At 57.8% G+C, this 20,879-nt stretch overlaps 1 protein-coding gene across 2 annotated transcripts in view; it reads left to right on the top strand.

The window, feature by feature from the left end:
- Positions 1-5,098: 5,098 nt before the first annotated feature.
- FAM20C (FAM20C golgi associated secretory pathway kinase) overlaps positions 5,099-20,879 on the top strand; it is a 34,906-nt gene continuing 19,125 nt past the window's right edge. For both annotated transcript variants that reach the window (XM_019747478.2, XM_019747477.2), the window contains exons 1-3: positions 5,099-5,700; positions 7,409-7,587; positions 17,232-17,310. In XM_019747478.2, coding sequence (XP_019603037.2) covers positions 5,099-5,700; positions 7,409-7,587; positions 17,232-17,310 — 860 coding nt within the window. The remainder of the gene's footprint in view (positions 5,701-7,408; positions 7,588-17,231; positions 17,311-20,879) is intronic.

Raw genomic sequence — 20,879 nt, 5'->3', positions numbered from 1 at the left:
CTAGTACTTCTTAAGTCAATTTTGGTCATTTTAATTTTTCTTTAAAAACACCTATTTCTTTTGCATCATCAACTATGACAGAGTGGTAGGTACAGTCTTTTCTGGGACTTTCATGCCTGTCCCATTTGCAGTCGTATGTCTTCTCACATTCTTACTCTGTCTTCTCTTTTCTCTCCTTAATCATATTTTGCAATATGTTGACTCTTATTGGTCTTTTCAGAGAAATGTCTTCGTTTTATTAGCCAACCATTGTTTATTTTCTGTTGTGTTTGTTTTGGTTGGTTCTGTATGAATTCATTCCTTCTTTATTTGGGCTTATTTTATTGTTCTGTTTCCAGTTTCTGGAACGGAAAGCTTAGTTCACTTATTTCTAGTCACTATCATTTTCTCAGAAGTGCTGTCATCACTCCAGGTTTCCTCTGTGAACCTCGCTGGTAGAGTCACACAGGTTTTAATACGTGCTGTTCTCATTTGCGTTCATTTTTGAATAGTCTGTAACCTCCCTTTGGGTTTCCTTCACAATCCCCAAATTATATAAAAGTGTTTGTATTGGTGGTGTTGATTTCCAGGTAGAAGTGGCTTCAAAGCATGGCTTCTGTTTCTGAAGCTGCATTGGTCTCAGTGATCAGACAGTTGCCTACCTGCCTTCAGAATTCTTCACATTTTTCCTTCTGGTCGATAGATGGTCAGTTTGGGTGGTCATTGCATGTATGATAGGAAAGAGTATAAATCCGATATTTGAATGATACAAAATGTAGAAAATGAAGTCAAGGCTGTTTATTTGCTTACTTTTGAGTTTCTTGATCTGTGATTTAAAATTAGAACAAAGGAGCTGTTTTCTGAAGGCCCCGAAGGCTGTGGATATGTAGCTGGGGAAACAGTGCCAGAGTTCCAGCGAGGGGCAGCTGGACATGCCAGATGGTCAGTGCTGGTGGCTGATGGAGGCCACATTCATCCATAGGATGCCTCCCCTCTCCCTGCAGGCCCCACTCAAGTACCTGACACGGGCCCAGAGGACACTGGTGACACTTATGTCCCCTCCCTATGGAGCTATCTCTCCTGCTAGTGTGCCCCCCTTCCCGTGTAAATCCCGCTAGCCCATCAGCCCCGTGCTAGCCAAGTCCCATGCAGGCAGGGAATCTCCATGCTCTCTGTTCTACCAGACAAGGGTTAAAGCCACACACCCCGTGACACCTGGGCACACAGTGGGTGCCCAGTCAGGAACATGACCCCCTCCTCCTTCCCGCCTCCCACAGCACAGCCCTCCCCCGCCAGCCCAGCTACCCCCACCCTCAGCTCCCAGAATAGCCTGTGACCAGGGCTGGCCTGTGGTCAACAGCCCAGGAGTTTCCCCAGAGGGGCCTTGGATGAGTAACCCTCAGGAAAACATCGCAGAATAAGAAAGGTGGGGGCACCAGGGCCTGAGCTGGTGGGCAGGTCCCTCTGGCCCCTCCTCTGCTCCAGGCTGGACGCTCTGGCTGGACCACTCGGGCCGGGGTGGGGGGTGCAGTGGTGGAGGCAGGCTGGGGTGTCTGTGGCCTGTGCTGCTCCCCTTTCTCCTGCCCCGGAGGAGTCCTGGACCTTTCTGGAATGTTCCCCAGCCCCTTTCCTCCCCCAACTCAACTCCAACCTCAAGGCCCCCCCCATATACCAGCTCTTCCAGACCCTGCCCCCGAGCAGAGGCATTTCCAGTTCTGCTGCCCAGAACACCACCCCACAGACCTCCGAGTTCCTATTCCCTCACGAGCAAGCTTCTATTCTAATGTCGCTTTCTCCGCTGCCTTCCCTGATCACCCAGAGTGTGGGGTTCCCTCTGTGCTGTACCTCGTTTTCCATGTAATTCCAGTCACCACTTGACACATTAGACATTGGCTTATTGGAGTGCCATCTTGTGGGAGGAAAAAGACCAAACCATTCCCGGAGCAGTGACCTGACCTGGACTGGCCTGGCCCAGACGTTGAGGTGGGGCCTTGTGTGCGCGTCTACTTATGTATGTGCATGTGTGTGTCTCTGCATGTGTGTCTATGTGTCTACATGTGTGTGTCTGCATGTGTATATGTGTGTGCGTGCCTCTCTCTATGTATAGCTATATCTATGGATATGTCTCTGTGTGTGTCTGTGTATATGTTTGCTTTTTGTGATTTCCATGGATGAATCAATTGAACCAAATCAAACTACTCCTCAGGCAAATTATAAGAACTAGGCGGGAAGATCCAGTCCAGCTTTTCATACTGTCCCCCCTGTGGCATGTGCTCTGTCTTCAAAGGCTTTTTTCACATGTGTCACCTTAGTCTGTTGACACCTGACCGCACATTGGATGGTGGTTTGTCGTCCCTTCTTTGAGCACCTGCTCTGCAGGCCCCCAGGGCAAAACTGTGCACAAGGCATCTGAGGCTCCTGAATTAATGGATCACATGCATTTTGGGGGAGACAAACAGTAAATCAGGACAGAAGTTGGTATTTCAGATAGCAATGGGTACTGCTAGGAAAATCAATAGTCGGGGGCACTTCAAAATTATCTGCTTAGTGACACAATGCTTTTCTAAGGTGACAGTTGAGATGAACCCAGAACCAGGAGAGGGAGCCGTCCAGCGGTGAACAAGAGTCCAAGTAACATAGGAGGTGGGGGGTGGGGCGTGAAATAAGCTGTGGGCAGGCCCCACACCTGACGTCCACGGCTCGTGGGGCCAGCCCACCACACACCCACCCCGAGGACGCTGAGCGTGGGAGGACTGGTGGGGCTTGCAGGCTGCGGGAGACGCTCGCTGGGCTGGGAGACCACAGACCTAAGCTCCTTCCTGCCACATGGCAACTCCTTGCTCCACCTCCCCCAGATGGGGCAGGGGGCTGCTTCTCAACCTCCATCTCAGTGCACACATCATTTCCTGGGCCCCCCTGGGTAATCCTGTCCAAAGTCACCTTCTCTGCACAAAAATGGTGCCGTCCCTGTGAGGGGATGGCGAGGGAGGCAGCTCCAACTCCAAGGACAAGTCTCCCAAGTGTTCCATCTCCTGGGTGGGTCAACTCCACCTTCCTCTTCTTGCCGCCCCGGATCTATGGCTATGTCTCCAGGAAGGCTGAGACCAGTCCTCACACTTGTTTCCAAAGGCCGCAGAGACACTGGCCAGGTGGTCGGGCACCCCTTTACTTTGCAGGTATGTAGTGGGGTCCTGCTCAGTGTGAGGCACTGGGCCAGGCACCAGACTCAATGGTGAGTCACAGGGACCATGCACCCTGAATGCACGGGAGAGAGAGCTGAGGTCTGCAGAGGGCGGGGAGCCGCCCCCATGGCACAGTGACAGAAGGACGCCCCCACCCTGGGCCCAGCAGAGGCTGCCCTCCTCTCTGTCCTGCTGGAGAGGCTGTCGTTGGGGAGATTCTTCTCATTTCTGGGTGGGGGAGGAGAGTCTGTGTGCTTGGAGCTGGATGAGTCTGTGACGTCTTCCCTGGCCTGGTTCACTCACCTCCCTAACTACGACTTCGGCCTGACATTCATACTCATATTCCCTATTGGGGCCTTGGGGTCCCAGAAGCTGTGTGTGCCCAGAAGAGGCCCCATTGTAGGTGCCCCTGGGTGTGGGTGGGCCATCCTGTGCATCTGGGAGGCAAATCACACAGACACACACACTCTGCCCCGCACAGTGAGGAGGTGCCGCCTCCCAAACACACAGGACCTCTCCTCTCAGTGCCCAGCGAATCCTTGCTCCGGATGCTAGCACCGCCAGAGTTAAGGCACCGGAGTGGCCCCCTCCGGGTGAAGTGAGTGGGGCTCCAGCTGGGTGCAGGAGCCTCGCGCTGTCCTAACGTCCCCTCCGGATTTGGGTCACATACAGCACTCTTCTCATTCTCTATGACGGCGTCCCCACCCCCACCCCCGTTCTTCGGCCAGGGCGCCTGGGGGCCCGCCCAAGCCCAAGCCGGGGGCTTGGGGCACAAGGTCGCCGTCTGGCGGTGCAGACGCCCAGCGGCTCTGGGGAGGGACTTGGCCTGGGTTCTGGCCCTCGGGAGGAGCCGAGAGGCTGCAGCTGGTGGCAGCCGGCCCCAGGCTGGCAGGCAGAAGTCCTGGGCGCAGCGGCCTGGCGGGAGGGCCCATCCACAGTGCCCGCAGCGGCGCGGCGCTCATCTCCTGCTGCACGAGCTGGGCATGCGGGACCCCGCGCCCTCCAACCTTCCTCTCTCGGGTGTCTCCGTTTTCTCTCGGCAAACCACGGAAGAAGGCGCCCTCTCCTTAGCGGGCCCGGAGCTGCAGAGGCATCGCGGGGCGCGGCCGAGGGGAGGAGAAAAGAGAAAGGGAGCGGAGTCGGCTGGGGCCCGGCAGTGACTCGCGGGGCTGCGGCTCCGCCAATCTGCGGGCGCTGACGCGGGGGGCGGCTCCGCCGTGCTCGGATATCTGCCCACCCGGGGCGCAGGGCACCGAGAGGCTCGGCCGTGCGGACCCTGCGCTCTGGGGACGCTGCTGCACCTGCCAGGGATCTCGCCTGCCGCTCCGTGTGCCCCCCACCCCCACCCCCCCGCGCTCGCCCTGGGCTCAGACCCCGCGGCCCTGCGCCCTCGTTCTCCTCCAGGTCCCCGCCTCCGGGCCGCAGCCTGAGAGAGCCGAGCCCTGCCCCAAGGAGCCGCCCCTTCTCCGCCGGGCCAGCCCGGCGCCTAGCGCGGCCCACGGAGCCGCGGATCGGATTGCAACGTGCGGTCATCACCACCATCCCCAGCCCGCCGCGCCCTGGCCGGAATGGGCCGCAACGTTGGGCCCCTGTGCGCCTGATGAGCGCGGCCCGGGCCCCAGAGACCAGAGCCGGCCACTGCGTGAGCAGGCCCTCATCCGGCTGCGGCCCCAGCTCCGCGGATAAGGGCCGCTGGGCCCGGGCGCTGAGGACGCGGCCGCTCGGGAGAGACGAGAAGGAACGGCCCCGAGATGGCTCGGCAAGCGGGCGCTTTGGCGGTGGGCGCCTTACACGTGGTGCGGGCCCGGGGACAGCCCCGGAGCTGGTAGCCGTCCGACGCCAGATGGACCTTGACCCGAGCCGCAGCACCGCGTTCGTGCCCAGCCGACACTAGAGGGGCACGCGCGGAGCACGCTCCGGAGGCGTCGGCCGCGAGGATGATCCCGCTGCGCAGGTTTCGTGCGCTCATCCTGGCGGTGTTCCTGGCGGCCTGCGCGCTGCACATCATGCTGGACCTGCTGCCGAAGCTGGGACGGCGCGCGGCTCGCCCCTCGGGGGAGCCTGGCTGCTCCTGCGCGCAGCCCGCGGCCGAGGCGGTGGCCCCAGGCTGGGCCAAGGCGCCGGGCCGCCCCGGGGAGCCTCCGGCCCCCGCTTCCGCCGCCGCGGGAGACTCGGGCTGGCCCAACAAACACACGCTTCGCATCTTGCAGGACTTCAGCTCCGACCCTTCCTCCAACCTCACGTCCCACTCGCTGGAGAAGCTGCCGCCTGCAGCCGAGCCGGCCGAGGGTGCGTTGCGGGGCCCGGATCCTGGCGCCCCGAGACCTCGTGACCCAGCGCACCGGCCGCTGCTCCGAGACCCCGGCCCCCGTCGGTCGGTGCCGCCCCCAGGCACCAGCGGAGACAGCTCCCTCTTGGCCAGGCTGTTCGAACACCCACTGTACCAGGTCGCGGTGCCTCCGCTGACGGAAGACGACGTCCTCTTCAATGTGAACAGCGACATCAGATTCAACCCCAAAGCGGCGGAGAGCCCCAACTGGTGAGTGGAGTGGGGTCCCCTCCGGTGGGTGCCTGGCAGGCCCGACCCCTAGGGCAGCCACGCGCCCTCTGAGGATCAAAGCGGACCAGTGTGTCCCTTCCACATCCAAGGCATTGTGTAAGAGGCCCAGGGCCCCTGGGAAGGGCCGCGGCTCTTTGTCTCCAGATGATTGACTGCCCCCTTGAGAAGGGCTGCGGGCTTGGGAGCTGTTACCGGCTGCCACCGGCATGAAGGCAGAGCGGGGGAGGGTCAGTGCCGCAGGTACAGGAAAGCAGAGCTGGCCTGCATGGCCCTGGCCACTGGCTTGGGTGACATCAGGCAATGAATGAAGGAGGTGGCAGGGCCCCTACCCTTGGCCTGGGGAGCTGCTGGCTGCCAAGCGGTCAGACACGTGGCGGCATTACCCTGGTGGACACGTCAGAAGGTCTGGACCGGCCCAGTGATCCAGTCACTGAGAACAGTATTAGCAGAGGGGCCCTGAGAGCCTAAGGACGGTGCTCTCCCAGCCAGTGTGTGGACTGCAGCCAGCCTTGGAACAGTGCCAGCTGCAAGGGGGTGCCGGCCTCATCTATGGGGAGACACATCCCCCTGGAGCATCTCTTGAAACTGTACTGATTTAAACCCTTCCCCCAAGGTCCTCCTCAGCCACCAAGATCAAAATAAACAGATGCTGCAACCTAGAGTAGTGAAATATTAACTAGCAGCAGGGCCAGAATAAATAACTGCCTGCAAAAGGTTACCCAAGCCACCAGGGGAAAGGCCAGGTTTCCAAAACATTTTAGAAAATCCTTTCTCCTGTGAAATTTGATCAGGCCCAGTGTTTTCTGTCTGAACACACCAAGGGGTTGGTTTGGTGGACTATGGGCTTTGTCTGCTGGCCAGGTTCGAGGAAATGCTCAGAAACTTGAGAATTGGAGCAGTGGCCTGCACCTGTGGCTCATCGTAGGACAGCCAGTGGCCAGTGATGGAGCCAGCTGTCGTGTCCACTGGGGGACAGGAGTTGGGGCCGAAAGGCCTCACTTGCAGGTGAATTAGCGCTAAGACAAATCCACTTTTCCCTCCAGTGCAGCAGCAAACAGGTCTGCTCTCCCAAGGCTGGCCCCTGACTCAAGCTAGAAGGGCAGCCTGGTGGATGGCAGGCCCTCTCTTTGGGCCTTGGCTGAAGTGAGTGCCTGCCTCCTTCCTCTCTCCCCACCCAAGACTGATCTCATTAAAATTAAATTTAGCCTCTTGCATCATTCCTACCCCAGGTGGTTAGAACCAAAGCAGTTCCCAGGGAGAGTTTCTGAGAGACTGGGCGTGTCTGTGACTTGCACACAGTCTGTGGTCAAAGATGAGTTCTTTCTTCTGCCCCTGGGAAGGGCCGACAGCCTCTTGCACCCCAAGCTGACATCATGCTTGTCAGGCTGTTTTGGTGGCCCCAGGACAGACACGGTGGGGCCTGGTGCTGACGTCCTGGGTTTGGTCCTGCTTTAGTTATAGCTGTCTGGGCGGCTTGGGGGTAAGTAAGCATTATGGCCTCCAGGTATGTTATTAGTTGGTGGAACACAACCCCAGGAAAAGTGTGGACTGTGCAGCATCCTGCTGGAGCCGGACACCACTGAATAAGTCTGCGTTCATTTGGATCCACAGTTAACACCTTGGCGCCCGCAGCCTGCAACCTGGCGCTCTGCTCTCTGCTGACTCTGGGTCATTCTCACTTCCACAGGCCACCCGGAGGTCCTGAGGACGAAGCGTTTTTACCCACCGGGGAGGCGGCCGTGGACGCCTATCCCAACTGGCTCAAGTTCCACTTGGGCATTAACCGGTACGAGCTGTACTCCAGGCGCAGCCCAGCGGTCGAAGCGCTGCTGTGTGACCTCGGCGCGCAGAAGATAACCAGTGTCGGTAGGTGCCCTCGCTGTGCCTTTCTGTGGGGTCGGCCTGCTGGGCCTGGCAAGCCCAGAAGCGTTCGCCTTGCCAAGCATCACTGCCTGGGAGATCTACGCCCCCCGCTGTCCACACTGAGGCACCTGAAGGCTTTGAGGGCAGGAACCCCCAAGGGCCGCCTTCTGCTGTCCCCAGATGAGTGAGGGCATGGCCATGCCACACAGCCCCTCCTATTGCATGCTGCCTTCCCACCTGAGCAGGGGCACAGCACTTCCTAGGTCACAGATGCCCCCCACATGGGTAAGGAAGGAACAGCCCTGAGGGCCGTGGCCCCCCCCCTCGGTGTGACGGGAGACACAGTGGAGCATTGAGTCTTCTTGTGCTGGACCAGCATCCAGGCTCAGCCAGGGGCTCTTGTGAGATCGTATGGAGGAGGGTGATCAGGGTGGAGGCCATGCAGCTGGCATCCCGAGGCAGTGCCTTTGGGGGTCCTTTGGGACCCGCTGCATCGGACAAGAAAGGGCTCCAGGCACTAGTTTCAGGGGAACATGTCAGCACTCGGGCCTGTGGGCAAGAGTTCGTGAAGGTCCCTGTCAGTCACTGGTCGCTTGGAGAGGCAAGGGGAATGGGCTGAGGCCCTGGGGTGGGAACAGTCCCCAGGGGCTTTGCAAGGGCACTTGGCCGGCGGGGGTGGAAGGACAGTGGTGGCAGGTGTGGGGGACACATGAGTGCAGGTCCCCACGCTATGTCTCAGAGCAGGCAGTTCCAGCCACTTTCTTCTTGGTATCTGGTAAGCAGCCCTGATGCTGAAAGCTCACCTGGGTACTGTCCAGGTGCTCACAGAGGGGACATACATGTGACCTATGACACTGGCAGGGACTTTGCAGAGTTCTCCGGAGGTTTTTGGCTCTCTCTGCCCGGCTTCAGCTGTGTGCTGGGCACTCAGCTAGCATGGAAAGATGGACTTGCAGCTTCTCCGAGCACGTGACTGTCTACCCTCGGGGAAGGGGACTGGCCAAAGCAAGCTGGTGGTCTCCCCTACTTGCTTGCTGTCCAGAAGGGATGTGAGCACCTCCCCAAGCCCAGTGCTCCCCCCACCCCCCACGGGAAGCTCAGCCTCCATCCTGTCCCTCAGCCCAGGGCTTCAGGCTGTGCTGGGAAGCAGCCATGTGAATGACAGAATTGTCTGGTAGACAGCCCCAGCTGGTGTCCCTGTCATTCCTGCGAACAGCTGAGGCTGCTAGAGAAACATCCGGTGCACTGAGTCTGCTCAGCGGGCTTTCCTGGCACCTCCGGCATGACACCCTTTTTCTGGGTGGTGGGCACTTGGGAGTGAGTCCAGCCTCTGGACTCTGCTGCCTCCTGACCTGAGTCCAAGGGGACAGGAAAGACGCACACTGACCAGGTGTAGGTACCACACATATAAAGTCTAGGAGCGTTTAGAGAAGAGAGGACCTCTGGAAGGAGGAACGAGGAGGGCCCTCTGTAAGGGGAGGCACAGACTGTTCTTAAGTGAACTGTAGGCTTTCATCACAGCGCCTTCCACGGGAGGGCGGGGCTATCCGGGAAAAAAAACACGAGAACAGCAGTTTAAAACTAGAAGGGTTTTAGGGAAGTGCAGCATTTCTGTTAAAGAGCCTGCTGCTGCCCGTGTGCACTGCTCTCTGCCTCAGTTTTCCCATCTGTCTAGTGGGCTCATGCTGGAGAACGTTGCATCTGACTCTAATAAGATGGTGGATGTGAGCACGCTTGGGAAATGTTGTTGTGCTTTGCAGGGTGGGCTTCCACGGCCACTCCCTTGAGTGCAAATGCAGGGTCTAGGGTAGAGGGAGGGCTGCAAGGATCCAGAAGCGGACCAGGCAGTTCTCAGGACATTGCTCTATGCAGAGGGCAGAGCTCAGGAGCTCAGGGAGCAGCTGCAGGGAGGATGGGCCTCCCAGGCTCCCAGGCGTTTTGCCGTTCCTGGCATCCTCTGCAGGGGCCTGGCCTTGGGGCACTTCACTCCCTTTGTTTCAAGGGTCCTGGGCAGTGGTGCCTAAGCTGCTTGGCGTCGCTGTGTGGTGGACAAAGCCGGTGGCTTGGGATCCAGCCACCCCAGCCTTCTCTTGGTGTGACCTCGGGTGCCCATGTGTCTCCTATGGGTTGTCTGATCTGACCTCACTCACCCCTAACCCAGTCTGTTCCTTGGGGCGGAGGGTCCGTCAGAGCCAGACTGGTCATTCACCATCATTCTGCAGGTGTCCAAAAGTGCTAGAAGGTTGACTGATGGGTCCAGGTGCTGCCCCCACCCCCACCCCCCTAGCAGAACAGCAGGCCTGGTGAGAGCCTGGTCCCACCAGTCACAAGGCAAAGTGACTTTGGGCAAATGCATTAACCCCTCTGGCTTCGGGCTGCTCACGGGAACACACGGATGGTTATAACCTGGACTCTATAGTCTCTGAAATCCAAATGTAACTCATTTGACAGCAAACCTGACTCAACCTGAACGTACATGGGACAAACCCTAAATCAGTGAGGCTCTTCATGCACCGTCGTTTTTCTCCCTTGGAGTAAATGTACACACATCCTGAGGATACTGGAGTGAGTTTAATTACAGGGCCGTGCCCCAGGCTGTTCAGGGTGACACGTGACGTATGTTCCCTATACAGGCACCAGAGCCTTTTGTCATCTGAAGTTTTCGAAATTCCTGAATGCTTCTGCCCCCCGGAGATTTTGAGGATGGACATGAACCCCAGAGACGTCCTTCAGGGGGTGTTGAGAGGATTCCTGGGTAAATAGACAAAGAGCTGCAAGCAGCCCTGTGAGGGCAGAGCCTCTGTGCCGGGGGTGGCCGGTGCAGCCAGGCTGGCTCCTGGAGAAGGGCTGCAGCCCACACTTGGCCCCGTCTCCCTGCTGCCTCGGGCCTAAATGCACCCAAGTAAGGTCACAGTTGTGGGAAGGCCCCTCACCTGTGAGCAGAGTGCTGCCCACACGCTGCTCAGGTGTCCAGGCCAAGGTCTGCAGGGGGCAGGAGAGGAGCTGGCCCAGGGCCAAGCAGCAGTCCCCTGGTGCCCTCCACTGAGCGCACACTTTCTGGCAGGTCGCTGCCCCCACATCCAGCTGGACGTTTGGTTGAAAACCCAGCTGTGAGAGACAGTCCCTGGCTATGGCCCTTGGCTTAGCAGGTCCAGCTGGGCAGGTTTGGAGACTGGGGTCCATAGATAGGAGCTGTATGCTGCTGTTGGCTGGGCCCCTGCCACTGCCCCTGGCATTGCTGTGACCTGGCGGACCCTGGGGAAGCCTGGACGGCAGCCCCTTCAGGGGAGCCCAGAGGTTGCCTCAGGATTCAGGTTTCACCACCATCCTTTAGAGCACGAAGTAGAAAAAAAAGAAAGACATGGAAGTCACAGTGACCCATGGTGGTAGCGTAAGAAAGATTCAAAATTTAAAGAGCTGGAAATCCAACCCACCTTCTGACGGCCATTCTACAAATAGGGAAACTGAGGCCTCCGAGAGGGACGCTGCGCTGGCACCTCTCTGCCTCCTCAGCCGGCTGACCACGGCTGGCCACTTCTACCTTTGACTTGCTTGTCTCATTATTGAACGGAGCTGGAAACGTAATGGAGCGTGATGCCTGCAAGGTCCCCACAGGTCTCTCTCAGGACGATTCTGCTAAGTGCCCAGCTTAGAGCCGCGCGTGAAGCCAGCAGAGTGCTCACAGTGGCTCCTGCCACTTGGAACACTTTCCCCCTGAAAAGGCTTGAGCCGTCACCTCCTCTGTTCAGCAGGAAATCAGGCATGCAGCACGTCTGCTCAGGGATGACAATTACGTCACCATCAGGCACAGTTATGGACGCAAAGAATAAACGGTTGAGTGACCGAGTCCGTACTTGGACAGAAGGAGCCACACTGGCCTGAGGATGGGCTACGTCCGGCCGGCAGTGCACAGGGCAGGGACAAAGCCGGTCGGGGCCTGCACAGCAGAGAACAACCCAGGAGGGCAGGAGTCCTGGGCACGGATTGGCCTGGCTGGGATCCACGACTGGCTGGCCCCCAGGAGCAAAGGCTGCCGCAGGGGCTGCGCTCGGCCGCTGCCCTGGGTTCCTGGGGGCCGCTGGCTCTAGTCAGAGGAGGGCTCCTCAGGAAGGCAGTTCCGGCCAGAAAGGCCCCAGCTCCCCCTTCCGCCTCGGATCCCGGTCTTCGGGACCTGGCTCGGGCATGGAGAAGGAGAGCTGAAAATGCCCAGTTCGCCTGACAGACATGGAGGCCCAGTGCTGCAGGGGCCATAGACCATCCCAGAGCATGACTGTGAGGGCGCGGCAGGGGGCCGCAAATAGCTGAGCCCTCCCCAGCTCTCCTCCCAGCCTCTAGTGCAGGGTGTCCAAACATTTTTCAATGTTTTTCACCAAGGGCCATATGCGGTAAAATACACAAACAGCCGGGCCACTCACTCAAGGTGAAGTACGTATTGCCTCACCTGATTTATTTAAGTAAACTAAATAAGTTTTTGGAATTTTCTGCGGGCCAATTAACAATGGAATGTGGGCCGCAGTTGGCCCATGGGCCGCAGTTTGGACACCCCTGCTCTAGGTGCTAACCCAGCATCACCCCGCCCGCACCTCTCCACTGGGCAGACGGCAGCTGCGACCCCAGAACCCAGCACGTGTGTCTTCCAGTTGTGTTCCTTCCAAGTCTAGGACTGGTTTCCACCATGGCAGTGTGGTCATTTCCCTTTTGAGTAAATATAATTTTCAAAATGAAAGTGAGCTGTCTCTAGGGAAAGCACAGTACCGACAGCAGTCCAGGCTGGCGGCAGTCACGGCCCAAACACCCAGGGTGCTGTGCGGTGCACGGAATGTGCACAGCTGAGGCGGACACCTCCCGAGGCCCAGAGCACAGGCAGCGGTCACTCAGCCTCTTCCAGTCCCTCAAGTGGGAGCAGAAACCCATGGTTCTTGTCCCCTCAATGCCAGCCCCAGGTGTCATCACCGACGTGTGAGTGGACACGCCCCAGCCCTCTCCATGAGCCCAGGCCCTCAGTGCCCAAGGACAGTATAAGATGCCCTGCATGGCCACCCAGGAGTGTGGGACACTGTCAACCTCCTCTCCCCGAGGGGTGAGGAAGGCAGGGTGAGGAAGAACACGTGACCTAAATGCTCCTGGTGTCACACTCTCCAAATCTGAGCCATCCTTGGGCGAGGCCCTCACTTCCTCGGACCCTTAAACCAAGGCAGTGGCTGTGAAAACACCTGTGACCCCTAAGGACAGTCTTGCTTCACATTGACATGACCTTGGCCAATGGTGGTGACGTCAGAGACTCCCATTGGAGGCCTGGCAGCGCCTCCCGCGTGGACGTGTGTGTGTGGTCCACAGAGCTCCAGGAAATGGGATCAGTGCATTTGAAAGTGAGGCGGTGGCCCATTAAAGTACAGTTGAGGGTTCTCATTCGGAATGAGGGGACCGGTGGTGCTGGCTCTGGTTTCCACAGGAAAGAAAGGGCTGAGTGGTGGCTGTGCCCAGTGTGCAGGACTCAGGTCTTGTCCCGAAAGGGATCGAGGTGGCACAGGATGAGCCAGGGGCACATCACAGGGTCCTGTGTCTCCCGCGCCTTGTCCCCAGCCGGGCACGGGGTGTTGGGGCTCCAGCCCAGGCTTCACATCTTTCTCCTTGGTTCTTGGTTTCACTTGCCCTTTCCTTGGGGGGATTCCTAGGGAGTGGCGTCATCTGTGGGGTTTTCCTGAGGGACACATTCAGTGATTTTCATCCTGTGCTTGGTCCTGGGGAAAGTTGGTGAGCAGTGCCTGTGGGCTAAGAGCTTTATCCCATAACACACTATGGTGACCTATTCATGTATGTTAACATGTAGAAACGATGCATGTTCTCAATGACCATTAATCAGTGTTAATTAATAGTGCACATTGACACAGAGCTGGGGGGAGGGCCTTCGGGGACGTACAGTCCGTACGGTGGGACCCTCCGGCGGGAGGTGGGCTGGGCAGATAGGCAGTGGAAGGGAGCGCTTGTACAGGAGGCGCTGGAGGGTGTGGTGCTGCTGGGTGTCGCGGGAGCCGGCCTGGGTGCCCTACATGCTGCTGACTGGACGACGATGTGTGGGGAGAAGGTAGCAGATGGCTGAAGGGGACTCCCGGGGACGTGGCTGCTGCGTGTAGCCAAGACAATCTGGCCTTAGCCTGGCTTCCTGCCCATGGTGGGCTTACCCCTCAGTTGGGTCCCTCCCTGGGGCTGCAGTTGGCCGGGCTTTGTTGGATCTCTGTCCATGGGGACACGTGGAGACTCATCCGGGTGAGGGCACATCCAGCGGCTCTCGCCCAGGGCCTCTGTGGGCACCTCCTCTGAGCGCCGCTGCTCTCATGACACCTCCCCTTAGCTCCGGGCAAGGTGTCCTGAGTCACGACTCTCACTCTGTCTTAGGAAGAAACCCCAAACTTACACCATCCCTCTCAGGCCTGTGCTGTGTCCTCACTTTGTGCCCTCAGCCTGCAGGCGCGTCTGCCTCTGGCCCCACCGCAGACGAGCACCTTGGCTTTGCCAGGACGTCAGGCGTGGGTGTGTGGGTTTCTGTAGGGAGACTACACCACTTTTAGAGCAGAATCCCAGCTGTGTTTCTGAGACTGAAGCATGGCAGACATCTGTGGGAGGGCACAGACCCCAGACAAGAGAAAGATGGTGCCCAGGGCAGGTCGCAGGAGGCTGGCGTGTCTGGACTCCTCAGTTGCTGGGAGAGTCTGATGCCCTGACTTCTAATGACGTATTTGCTTTTGGGAAGGAGCTGGTAATCCAGGGGCGCAGCAGTGCAGATGGGACTTGCTTCCAGAATAAGAATGATTAAAGGGGCCAGACTTGCAGACTGTGTTGTTATTAAGAAAAATCAGGATTATAAGCCCTGGAAAGAGCTGCTGTACTGTCTCTCATTGGCCAAGGAAGGAATAACTAAATCCAGTGACCCCAGTTGTTAAATGGGTGTTGGGGACATCAAATGGGGCTTAATCATGCCATTAATTTTTTCAATAATCACTGCTGTCTCCATCTTACTGAAAACATAATAATTGTTTGTTGTAGAAATTTAGAATGCAGAGATAAGGGGGAAGGGAGTTAAAATCCTCGGCCGCTCTCTCTGAGGAGAGGACTGCTGCGCCCCGACTCACACTCACTCACCCGCTTACCACCTTTCACAAGAGAGCCATTCAGGGAGCTTCATGGGCTCTCGGCCTAAGAATCGAACAGGAGCAGTTGGCGATGTCATTAGAAGTCCTGGCACCGCTAAGAGGGCTGACAACTCCGTCTCATGAGATTATCGTGCAGTGTCCATCCTCCCCCAGGCCCGGGCACTCTTGAGGATTTCCAGTGTTTTCGAGTGGGGTGGCAGTTGTTGGTGGCTTTGTTTTCCTAAGGGGGCACAGGCTGGGAGAGCTTCACTGACACACCAAGTCCCGCACTGATCTTGGGGCTGTGACTCAGGGCCCCTTCAGATCCAGCCAGGCTGTCCCGCCAGTGGCTGGGGCAGATGCTGCATAGGAAGGGATTGGGTCAAGTGGCCGGGCTGGGAGCATGGACACAGTGTCTGGCCTTGGTGCCCACAGAGGCCGTGGGAGCCAGTGAAAACGTGCAGGGAGCTCAGACCTCCTGGTCATTCTTTGCACCTTGTGACAATCTGCCGTTTGAATATGCCCCGTGCTGGCGCCCCTGTAGATGTGGTGGTGTCCTAGGAGGTGGGTGTCATCCCCATGTCACCCGTGAATGGAACCCTGGGTTGCCAACTCAAATAGTTTCTCTTGACCCCCTATCACACTCCTGTGGAGGAGGCTGGGCAGTATCTTGAGCCCCCTTTAATAGAAGGGAAACCGAGATTAGAGGGAATGGGTGCTGAGGGTGCCCAGCCACAGGGAGCTGAGCACATTCTGCTCGGGCCTCAAGGCTGCCCCCCAACAAAGCCCTGCAGTGTGGCTCCCTCCAGTATGACACCCCCTGCTGCCTCATCCACTGTCTGCTTTCACGATCATGTCCACCCTTCTCACCTCGGCTCTTTCCCAGACCCCAGTAGCCCCTTCCTGACCCTGAAATATTCTCATGTCCCAGGACTTGGTCCTGGACCCTCGTTCACCACACTCTGCCCCCATGTGACCTCCTCCATCCACAGCCTTTGGTCATCTGTGTGGATGGTCCTCACATTTGCACCCACACCCCAGCCTGCACAGACCCTCAGGCCACTGCCTGCACAGGGTCTCTCCCGAGTCACCGCAGGCTCTCGGGCCATGATCTTCACCTCCAGGCTCCTGCTGCGTCACCCAGCCACTCCAGCTGAAACTCAAGGGGCATTCTAGGTTTCTCTCTCCTCCACAACCCACACCCACTCCACCAAATGTTTCCTCAGACTCCCAGATTTCTCTTGAATTTTTCCATTTTTGCCATCTCTGTCCTCATCAAAACCACCACCGGCTGCCCCACCTCCCGTCTTCCGCCCCTGGAGCCAGGCCCCTATGCAGCGGAAAGTGGGGGGAGGGCAGCATCCACCTAGGTCCCAGTCAGTGCTGCCCAGCATCCACCACTCCTTCTTGGCTGGCGAGAACCTGCTGAGACCTGCACACGAACCCAGACGTCCTGGCCCCTGGATGGGTGGGACCCCTGAGTGCTCCCAGGGCTGCAGATATGCGGCTCTGTCCTTCTAGGCCTATGCATTTCCCCTGCCTCCCAGCGCCTCTCTGTGACAGCAGCTGAAATGTCCCCTCCTGGCCCGTGGCTCGTGCCCCACAGCCTGACATCATCATGGTGCCTGTGGTTTACTGGTGTCATGCCCAGTTGAGCATGGACTCTGGGGGCCGCTGTGCCTCGCTCTTCTCGGTCACTCCTATGACATCAGCATGGCCAGTGGTATGGACACAGAAGGCCTTCCATGAACACTGGACCAGCCGTTGCATGGCCTGCCTTGGGTGGCCTGGAGCCCACCCCTTGCAGAGGATAGGGCCAGGTTGGCCAGCTGAGCTCCTGGGGCTGCCACAGCCAAGCTGCCCCCGTGGAACCCCGAGTGCCTTCCATCCGCAGTCAGGGGAGAGCAGGTCCCTTCGTAAAGTCTTTAGGCTTCACAGCTGATAGGAAGCCAGGGCAGGGCTTCCAAAGGCTCCCACCTGTCATGGCGACCTGTGGAGACCCTGGGAGCCCCCTTGGATGTGAGGAGCTTCCAGCCAATGGGTCTTCAGGGTCTCCTCACAGTAACCCTGCTCAGGCTTCCTCGAGACACGAAATGTAGACGGGACCCTCAGTGCTGTGTGTGGAGGTGTGTGAGTAGGTGTGGGTGTGAGAGTAGGTGTGTGTGTGACCCATAGAACGTGGTGAAAGTGTGTCCACAGCCTTGGCATCAAGAGGTCCTGGGTGTTCTGTGAACCTGAAAGAAGCTCCTGGGGGAGGTGGCATTGCTGGCAGGGTCGCGCCTGGCCATTCTAGAACCCAGTTTCTTCATGGGTGATAGTGGGACAGTTCGGCCACAACACCTGAATGTGGGGAGGGCATGTGTCAGTGTCCTTGTAGGAAACCCCAAACTCCCAGGCAGAAGGGGGCCCTGACCATGTCCAGGGGCCCAGGTCGGGGGGTGGGGGCAAGTGCAGAGGTAGCCTCGCTGCCTGCAGAGGGGTAGGTCAGCAGGTGACCCTGTGTCTTTTCCCCTGCAGCCATGAAGTCGGGGGGCACTCAGCTGAAGCTCATCATGACGTTCCAGAATTACGGGCAGGCGCTGTTCAAACCCATGAAGTAAGTGCCGGGTGCTGGCTGGGCCTGGGGTGCGAGGTGCACAGAAGTGCCCGGAAAGGGGTCCGAGCTAGAGCAGGGGCTGCAGCAGCCACTGTTTCTGGTGGGAAAGGCGATGCTTCCCCAGTGGTGTTTTTGGGTGAACCAAGGGTGAGCGCTCTCGGCTTTCTCCCCGTCCTGGCAATGTGGGCAGCACAGGTCTCTCCCCCTCACCGCCTCCCCACCCTCATTCCTGCTAAACAGCTGGATCATTTCTACCCTAGCAAGAGTGAGTATTTTAAACAAGGGCCCCACCCCGAGTGTGGACACTGAAATGCCTCTGAAGGAGGTGACCCTGGCTTGTGCAGCATGCGTCAAGGTCACAGAGTCCCTGTAAAAGGCTAGCGGACAGATCTGTTAGGTTTGGCAGGCCATGCGAACTATGTGGAGCTGTGGAGGGCAGGGGGTGGCTTCACACTCGGATGCTGCGTCATGACAGGTGACAGGTGGGCCAGGGTCCTTCCACTGAGAGACAGTGGCTGAAAACATGCTTCAGGCATGGCCTCTCATGTTAGTGGCTGACGTCTCCAGTCTGGAAAAGCATGTCCAGTGTATTCAGAGCCGCTGGGGAGAGTCCCCTGAGGCCAAGAGGCTTGTCCCATCCCCTCCAGTGGTGCAGACAAGGACCCGGGCTGGCCTGTTCCTCTGAAGGGTCCCTGCGTGAATTTCTGAGATCACGTGTCACCTTGAGGAGTCAGGACATCCAGCTGTGGGCAGCAGCAGTGCTGAGCTGCGATGGCCTTGGCTGGGCTCTGTGCTGATGGGTCACACTCCCTGTTAGTCCTTCAATGCCTCCACCAGTTAGAGGAACTGGCTGATTCTGCCGTGTGAAGAAGGCAGAACCGGGGCTTGGCGTCGTAGTATAGAGCACCCAAGGTCGAACCCAAGCCTGGAGTCCCTAAGTCAGGGTGCCGCCCTCCCCGCATGGGCACCAGCTCCTCCACGGTCCCAGGAGGAGCTGAGCACACAGGCGCCCTGTCCGTGGCCTGGCAGGTCCTGACAGCCAAGCTCCAGAACTCCAGGGAGAAGCTCAGGCAGCTCACATTGGCCCCCTTCTGCCCTGACCTCTCAGCGGACAGGATGTCAGCCCTGCCTCACCAGCAGCTGAAGACCAAGGCCACAGATGGACAGTCTGGGGCGGGGCTTGTGCCTGCCCTCAGCAAAGGCCCGTGTGAACACTGGGTTGAGTGGGGAGGTTTGAGGCCCAGGTTGAAGCCATAAAACGGTTGAGAATCCCAAGGCAGTTGGGGAAACTGAGGTCTGGAAAGGAAAAGGGCGTGTTCATGGCCTACCAGCTAGACGGCCAGAGTCAGCCAGGTGGTGGGCGTCTGGAGGTCAGCGGAGGCTGTGGCCCCTGCACACAGTGCACTCCTGGGCAGGGGGCTCCAGCCGGGCAGGGCAGGTGCCAGGGTCCCTGCCCTTCCTGGCCTGGTCCGCCCACTGCTCCTTGGGGTGGGGCCCAGGCATTTCCTGACGCCCAGCTCCTCACCTGCTGACCAAACTCTGAGTCTGGTGTTGACGTGTTCCCGTGGGCAGCAGCCACTGCTCTCCTGATGATGGCCAGTGGCCGGGGCCAGGACCTGTTCCCTGTCCCCCAACAGCCGGGGTTTGAATATGAAAAAAGCTGTGGTTTATAACCGTTGCATTAAAAAGTTAAAATCCACAATTAATAGTTCTCTAAGAAAACACGCTTCTGTGAACTGATAACCTTTGTAAATTGTTGGTAGAATATCATGAGTTAGTTGATGGTAGTATTTTTCCTCCGAGATCTTGAAGGAAAAGCCGGGAGGGTCTGGAAGAGGGCCCGTGGGGTCCTTTGTGTGGTGTGCGGGTGAGTGTTTGCAGTGTGGTGGTTACGTATTTTTAATAGGGGTTGGAAAACCTATAACAGCACAGCAGCCTGTAAGTCCCTGGACGTTTTTGTTTCAGCGTTAAAGTGATAAGGTTTTTCAACAGCTTTATCAAGACATGTCACACAGGTCGTGCACATGGGCTTGCAGTTCAGGGGCTTCCATCACCACAGTCAGTGTAGATGCTTCTGCCTGAAGCTCTGCACAGAAGGTCCTCACTTACCGTCATCCACAGATTCTGCAGCTTGAAGTGACACGATGTGTAATGAAACTAGGATCACCACAGGCTAAGTGACAGAAATGAGAGTTACGTTCCTAGGGCAGCTTGTCAGCGTTACCAGAGGGCCAGCTGACCAGCTGCCACCCCTGCCCCCAGTTCCTTCTGGCCGTCCTCTGTGCCTCGACAACCGCTCACGCACTTCCTGTCCATGGATTTACGTCTTCTGGAATTCCTAACAAGAGGATCATAGAACACGTGTCCCATGTAACCAGCCTCTGTCACTCAGCATCACGTCCTCGTCCATGTAGTCGCGGGTGTCGGAGCCGCACTCCTTTTTCTTAAAGGCCGAATGGCAGCCCAGTGTGAGACGGGCCCCCTTACTCATATACCTTTCACTTAGTGGGCCTCTGGCTTCGTCCCACGTGGGCTGTATCATCCTGCTGCTGTGGACACTCATGGGCCAGTTTTTGAGTGAATGTGTGTTTTCATTTCTCTGGGGTGGGTTCCTAAGAGTGGAGCTGCACGTTATCTGGTAACTAAACTGACCGCTCGAGGGGCTGCCAGCCTGTTTCCGCGGTGCTGGCACCACTCTGGGACCCCACCGGCCATCTCCACCAGCCCTTCTCACGATGCCCCCTCTGATCACAGCCATTTGTGGGTGTGAGGTGGTGTCTCCTTGTGACCTGACTGGCATTTATCTGGGGCATCTTTTCATGTCCCTGTTGGCCATTCGTGTATCTTCTTCAGAGAAATGTCTATTCAGGTCTTTTGCCGTTTTTAGCTGGGTTGTCTTTTGGTCCATAGGTTGTAAGAGTTTCTTACATGTTTCGGGTACAAGACCCTTATCACATGTGTCGTGTCCTTTGAGGCACAAGTTTTTAATTTTGAGGATGTTAATTTGTCTGATTTGTTGTTACTGCTTGTGCTTCTGGTGTGGTATTTAGTTTTAATACTGAAAAGTGTGTATTCAATGAAAATGGCGTGTAGATGATGTGTGTGGCTGAAGTTTGGAAGGACCGGTGTGTCCGCAGAGCCAGCAGGCCTGGCAGAGCCGTTCTCGTGAGACCTCCTTCCCCTCGCTGGGACTCAGTTTACCCATCTGTCAGCAAGGGCAGTGTAGGAAGAGGTCTTGAGGTCTAAACCCCATTGGATTGGTTTAGCAGATAGGGTACTAGGTCACTCGCGGGACACTGGACGGTGGGACACACCAGAGAGTAGAGGCTCTTTCCAACAAATTTCAATCTGCTTCTTGGAAAGGACCCTTGCAGGCATGCCCACAACCCTGGCTGTGGCCACCTCCCAGCAGAAATACTTGTTTAGCCACCCCCCAGCAACACTGACCAAGCCCTGGGACAGACCCAGCTCTGCTGTTGCCCAGGGCAGGCAGACGGCAGTGTGTCTGCACCACTGCAGCCCTGGGAGCACAGGGCCTGGCTCACAGGTGGTGTCCGGGCTGTGCACAC

Source organism: Rhinolophus sinicus, linkage group LG10 (genome assembly GCF_036562045.2).
Source record: "Rhinolophus sinicus isolate RSC01 linkage group LG10, ASM3656204v1, whole genome shotgun sequence".
Lineage (NCBI taxonomy): Eukaryota > Metazoa > Chordata > Mammalia > Chiroptera > Rhinolophidae > Rhinolophus > Rhinolophus sinicus.
The sequence above is the reverse complement of the archived record's forward strand: the minus strand, read 5'-3'. Positions and strand labels throughout refer to the sequence as shown.